The 6,596-nt window shown below is 45.0% G+C and overlaps 1 protein-coding gene across 3 annotated transcripts in view; it reads right to left on the reverse strand.

Moving 5' to 3' along the window:
• Positions 1-5,461, reverse strand: part of Pspc1 (paraspeckle component 1) — an 88,964-nt gene extending 83,503 nt beyond the window's left edge. For all 3 annotated transcript variants that reach the window (XR_003844372.1, XR_003844371.1, XM_029541362.1), the window contains exon 1: positions 4,880-5,461. Coding sequence is in view for 1 of the 3 variants with exons in the window: in XM_029541362.1 (XP_029397222.1) it covers positions 4,880-5,248 (369 nt within the window). In the remaining 2 variants the exon portion in view is untranslated. The remainder of the gene's footprint in view (positions 1-4,879) is intronic.
• Between the last annotated feature and the right edge of the window lie 1,135 nt (positions 5,462-6,596).

A 6,596-nucleotide genomic window follows, 5' to 3' on the forward strand; every position in this document is an offset into this window, starting at 1 on the left:
AAACCCTGTCTCAAAAAACCAAAAAAAAAACAAAAAAAAAAAAAAAAAAATTAGGGCTGAAGAGATGGATCAGCGATTAAGAGCACTGACTGCTCTTCCAGAGGTCCTGATTTCAATTCTTAGCAACCACTGTGGCTCACAATCATCTGTAATGGGATCTGATGCCCTCTTCAGGTGTGTCTGAAGAGAACAATGGTGGTGTATTCATATGCATAAAATAAATGAATATCTTTAAAAAAAAATTACCGAATTAAGGTTAGACATGACATCTTTAGTCCCAATATTCTTGGGAGGGAAAAGCAGGCAGATTTCTATGTGTTGTAGGCTAGACAGGGTTACATAATGAGACCTCATCTCCAAAAATAAATATTCCCAAATAAAAAGAATTTCTATGAACTATGGAGACAGATCAGCAGGAAAAGATGCCTTGCTGTGGAGCCTGGCAACCTAAATTATATCCCTGGATCTGCACAGTGGAAGGAGAGAACTGACTCCTGCAGACTGTCTCTGACCTCTACACACATGCTGTCATGCACATGCACGCATAAGTAAAGAAAATGCTTTTTGAAAAAGTATTTCTAGGGGATAAAAAGATAGCTCAGCAGTTAGGAGCACTTGCTGCTCTCTCAGAGGATCTGGATTTGGTTTCAGCCCTACATAATGGCTTGCCACAATCTATAATTCTAGCTGAAGAAAATCCAATGACTCCTTCTGTCCTCCAAGGGCACCAGGTACACAAATGGTTGTAGCTGGTCTTCGCTACTTTGTGGGTTCTTCTTTTTCCCTACCCTTTATCTCCACAGGGTTCACGCCCTATCACTAGATAGGAAAGAAAGAATAGAGGGGGAGACAGACAGACAGACAGAGAGACAGAGAGAGAGAAATAGAGATTCCTAAACCTAATTTCTTTCTTCTTTGGTTTCTTCCAACCACTAACAAACCACAGCCAACCCCCATGAACAGCCAACACCTACAATCCCCGCCTACAGGGTTCTAATATTTATATACCCTCGGAGAAGATCCCAGAATTCCAAATATCACACAATCCTAGAAACTATCTGCAGCTGGCAAAACTACACCTCTGCTAGAGCAGGAGGCAAATCAGTCAGCTGCTGCAGACAGCCCCATAACCCCACCCACACCTGGGATTTAAAAAGCACATTCTTACGCTATTTCTGTATTTTTTACAGAAACCAAAAATCCAGTCACTACACATAGTGGACACATACATGCAGGCAAAACATGAACACATATATTTTTAAGTTGATGATAATACTTTTTTTTTAACTTTTCAAGACATGGTTTCTGTATAGACCTGGCTATCCTGGAACTCACTCTTTAAACCAGGCTGGCCTCGAGCTCAGGAAAATCCGTCTGCCTCTGCTAGGACCAAGTGCTAGGACTAAAGGCATGCACCACTAACGCCTGGCAAGATGATAATACATTTTTTAAAGTACTTCTAAGGGGGCTGGTGAGATGGCTCAGTGGGTAAGTGCACCTGACTGATCTTCTGAAGGTCCTGAGTTCAAATCCCAGCAACCATCCTTAATGAGATCTTCTGCCCTCTTCTGAGGTGCCTGAAGACAGCTACAGTGTACTTACATATAATAAATAAACCTTTAAAAGAAAAAGTGCTTCTAGAGAAGTATTGGTTACAACTCTAATCTCAACACTATGAAGGCTGGCTACACACCCACCCTGACTTCCTTAAAAAGGGGAATTGGGAAATCTCTAGAAATACAAACCAGGCAAAATTCATATCAGTTTTAAAGCCATTCTACTATCTACTTATTAAGTCACTGTATATCAATATTTATATTCACACCTACTACACAATTATATGTATTTCCAATTGAAAAATATACTTAAGCACTACTTAGAATTTATAAATTTACCTACTATTCACAGAATTCAGATTATACTGTAAAATTACCTAAGAAGACTAAATTCTGTAAGTTAACTAGTTTCCAATTAACAGGTCTTTTTATTCCTACACAAAAAACTCTGGGTGCCAGGTTTAGAGGAACACATCTCCCATCCCACCCACCCCCCCCCATCCTGCTCTCCAGACAGGGTCTCTCTATTTAGTCCTGGCTGTCCTGAAACTTGCTATGCAGACCTGGAACTCCCAAGAGATCATCCCACCTCTGCCTCCCCAGAGCTAGGATAAAGTGTGTGCCAATGGGCTGGAGAGATGGCTCAGAGGTTAACAGCACCGACTGCTCTTCCAGAGGTCCTGAGTTCAATTACCAGCAATCACATTGTGGCTCACAGCCATCTGTAATGGGGTCTGGTGCCCTCTTCTGGTGTGTCTGAAGAGAGCAATGGTGTTATACTCATACTCAGTGTGTGCCATTATACCCAGCTTAGGAGTTTGTCCTAAAGGAGCAAAGAGCAGCCTGCCTGTTCATTTCCTACTTTCTAATTCAGATTGTGTGTGTTGGGGGATGTGGGAGGTGTATAAAATAGTGTTTTGTTTTGTTTTAATCTATTACGTTTACAGCATACTGCCTGGATGTTTGTCTGCAGGCCAGAAGAGGGCACCAGATATCATTATAGATAGTTAGGAGCCACTATGTAGTTGCTGGGAATTGAATTAAGACCTCTGGAAGAGCTGCCAATACTCTTAACCTCTGAGCCATCTCTCCAGCCCCAAGACAGTATTTCTTTGTGTATCCTAGGCTGTCCTAGATCTAGCTCTGTAGATCAGGCTAGCCTAGATAGAACTCAAGAGATCCAACCACCTCTACCTCTGCCTCCAGAGTACCAGGATTAAAGATACGTTCACCGCCACCACCACCACCACCACCACCACCTCCACCTGGCTAATTTTTTTTCAAATGAGAGGAAACCAGATTACAGTTACACCTGTAAACCCAATGTCCAGAAAAGTAAGGCAGGAAAACTGTCCGAAGATCAAGGCTAATTTAGGCTAAGTCATGAGTTACAGTGGCCAGCCTGGGCTACAGAGTGAGACTCTTATCTAGCTCCCATTATGGTAGGACACATTTTAGTCCCTGATCCCCAGGAAGACAGAAGTAGATGAAGCCAAGCTGGTCTACAAGGTGAGTCCTATGCCAGCCAGAGGTGCAATAATCCTGCCTCCAAGGTTGGGGGTGGGGAGGATTTATCCTAAGACAAGCTGTTGCTCTGCATCTGAAAGAGAAGTGGTTAATGGCACTGGCTGCGCTTCCAGAAGATCCTGTTCAATTCCAAGCACAATTCCCAGTTCTGTATTTTTCATAATTGTCTGTAATTCCAGTTCCAATGCCTACCTCTGACATACATGCAGGCAAAACACAAAACTACCCATAAACATACAAAAAAAATTAAACTGTTTTCAACATAAATATTTATATTTGTAATAATACTAAATATTTAACATTAATTCTAAGAAAATTTCCAAGTCTCATTAGTACCTTGCATTTATCCTTCTTCAAGCCACTTACATATTCAAGTATCTGTCCCAAAAATATAACCAATTATAGTCAATTTTCTCTAAATATTGTCTCCATATTTTTCTATATATATTAAATCCACATCAACAAAACTTTGAAAGTCAAGAATCTCACCCACTGAGGGTGGCACTTTCCTTTAATCCCAGCACCTGGGAGGCAGAGGCAGGAGAATCTCTGAGCTCCAAGCCAGCCTGGTCTACACAGTGAGTCCCAGGACAGCCAAGGCTATACAGAGGAACCCTGTCTCTAAAAACCAAAAATGAATAAACTTGAAACCCTGTCTCAAAACAAACAAAAATAATCTCCCTAGAGGGGCTGCAGAGATGGCTTATCATCTGAACATGTGCTGCTCAGGCAGGATTCAGGCTCAGTTCCTTGCACCCAGGCAGTCAGCTCACACTGGCCTGTAGAGTTCCAGTGGCATCCTACCCTTCTAGTCTTTGGCCCTAGAGCATGCCAACACCCATGCTCATACACCAACACGCGTGCACAAATACAAAGAGCAAAAATAAAGAACTTTGAAAAATTAAAAAAATAAAAATAAAAAGGTTCCAATAGAAAGCTTCTCCAAGACCTTATCATTGTCATGTCTGTAATTCAGAGGCTCCTAAGTTGCCTAAAAATGTATACGACTTGCAATTAACATATCAGGCATAAGCTAAGTGGTGGTAGTGCAGGTGCGCCTTTAATGCCAGAGCTCAGCAGGGGCAAGCAGATTTGAGTCTGAGGCCAGCCTATTTTACAGCGTGAGTTCCATGACAGCCAAGGCTATGTAAAGAAACCCTGTCTGGAAAAACCAAAAATGAATGAATGAATGAATGGTGCTTCAAGCGGACAAACAAGGCATATTTTTTTTTACCTAACTGGATTTTTTTCTTTACTTAAACTTAAGAGGGTATAGGATAATATTTTAATGCTAAGTCAAGTCAAATACACGGTAGTACCCACCCTTGCCCCCAATTACTCTCAGGAGTTTGCAGACCTGGATGGCTTAGCACGCAATGCAGAGACAGAAGGCGAATACTTGCTACGATGCTGGAGAAGGAACCGAGGGCCTTGAGCATGTTAATGCTAGGCCAGGTTCTGCCACAGAGCTACACCACTCTGTCCTTCAAGGCACATCCCCTTGAAAGCAAAAGGAAGCTGTGGATCGTTCTTTTTAAGGGAACAAATCCGCTGCTGAAATTCCTCAAGTTCATCTCCCCAATTCACCTCCGTGACAACAAAATTTTGTCCCGCAAGACCGTCCACCCAGACGCCGCCGGTCCTCCTTGACCCCGCCCCCTGCGATAGCAGCGCGCTGTTAGCCCGCGGCGCCCGGCGACCAGCGAGGACAGAAGCCCAGCGGCGCCCTCACGCCAAGCCGCAGCCCCCGCAGCCTTTTTGTTTGTTTGTTTCCTCGCGCCCCGCCGCGGACTCACCAGGCGGATGAAGCCGAAGCCTCGGTCGCGGTTGATGAAGACCTCGCTGGGCTCTCCGTAGCGCTCAAAGAGCCGCTTGAAGTCCTCCTCCGTGATGTCGGTGGGCAGGTTCCCCACGAAGAGGCGGCAGCGCTGCGTGTACGTCTTCTCGCCCGGCTTGAGGAAACTCTTGATGTCGATGGTGAAGCCCAATTCCTCGTCCGGGTGCTCCTCGGAAGGTGCGGGTGGCGGCGCCTGCTCGCCGGCCAGCGTCAGCGCCATGGCCGCCGCGGCCACCGGTTCGCTCTCTCCGGCCGCCGACTCCAGGGCGCGAAGACGAGCCGGGTTTTTCTCAATACGTACTTGCTTCAGGTTTCCTCTTAACATCATCTTAGCAAGTTCGCTTGGGATGCTGGATGCGGCCTAGACGTCAATGTACACACGTCTCCACATGTATCTATGGAAACGAAGCAAGGAAAGCCAGGTAACGGAGGGGAGCCCAGCCTCCCCGCAATCACGCCCGCGGTGGCCGAATGCTCAAAATGGCGCTGCTTCCAACTGCAGTTAGAAGAAGAGACGCGGGCGAGAGTCCCGCCCCTCCGCGGCGCGCCTGCGCACATCCCATACCCGCGAACCGTTTGCTAGCCTGGCGCGTGCGCACAGTGTGGCGAGCCATAAGGTCCACTCCTAGGGACATCGGAACCTAAGACAGTGCAGGCTATTGGGGGAGGGGGTTGTTTTGTTTTCTTGCTTTATGCAACTGGATGTGTATGGACATGTATATCCGAGACTGACCTTGGCTTTCGATCCTCCGGCCTCAACCCTGGGGTACCTAGGTCAGACACTGCATGTGAGGTACAAAGTGTATGTGTGCAATACGGTGTGAAAATACAATAATTTAGGGAATGTATTTTGCCCTTTTAAATATTACGGCAGCTATCATTGAATGGGAAAAGAAAAACTTGCATATTATCGGCACTGGGTGGACTAGGGAGGAAGATAGGCAATTCAAGGTCAGCCTGGGCTACACAGCAAAGTGGTATTAAAAGAAAAAATGCTTCCTTTCATTCTTCTTGAGACAGGGTTTCTTTGTATAGCCGTAGCTGTCCTGGAACTCAGAGATCCACCCGCCTGTGCTGGGATTAAAGGCATGAGCATATTTGCACATAGCATTTAATAAAACAATTTTTCCAGCCAATTAAAAACACCTTTTGACAGGTATGGTAGCTTACACCTGTAATCCTAGCTAGCATTTGGGAAGCCAGAAAAACCTAACAAAAATAATAAGGCTTAAAAGTCATATTTCCTGATTAAGCAATCCAATGTTATTTTTTTCAATGCTGGGAAATGAACTCAAGCTTTGCACATGCCATTGCTGAGCCCCACAGCCTCACAGTCAAAGTTTCTGTAGCAATCATGATTTCGCTTGGTTTGGTCTCTCTATGTAGCCCAGGCAGTCCTGGAACTCTCTACCTAGACAAAGCTGGCCTTGAACTCACAGAGATCCTCCTCCCTGGGTTATCTCTGCCCCACTGCCTCTGCCTCCCAAGAGCTGTGTTTAAAGGTCCACACCACCCTGGCTGTGTTGTGGATTATTAACTTCAGAGTAGAATTTTCTGGAATAAATTATAAAATGAATACAATCAGACCATGAACTCCTATGGACCAGACACCAGACTTAAATATCACAAATTTACTCTGTAAGGATTCAGGTAGCGACAAGTTTAAGAAGTGTGGG

Source organism: Mus pahari, chromosome 8 (assembly GCF_900095145.1).
Source record: "Mus pahari chromosome 8, PAHARI_EIJ_v1.1, whole genome shotgun sequence".
Classification (NCBI taxonomy): Eukaryota; Metazoa; Chordata; class Mammalia; order Rodentia; family Muridae; genus Mus; species Mus pahari.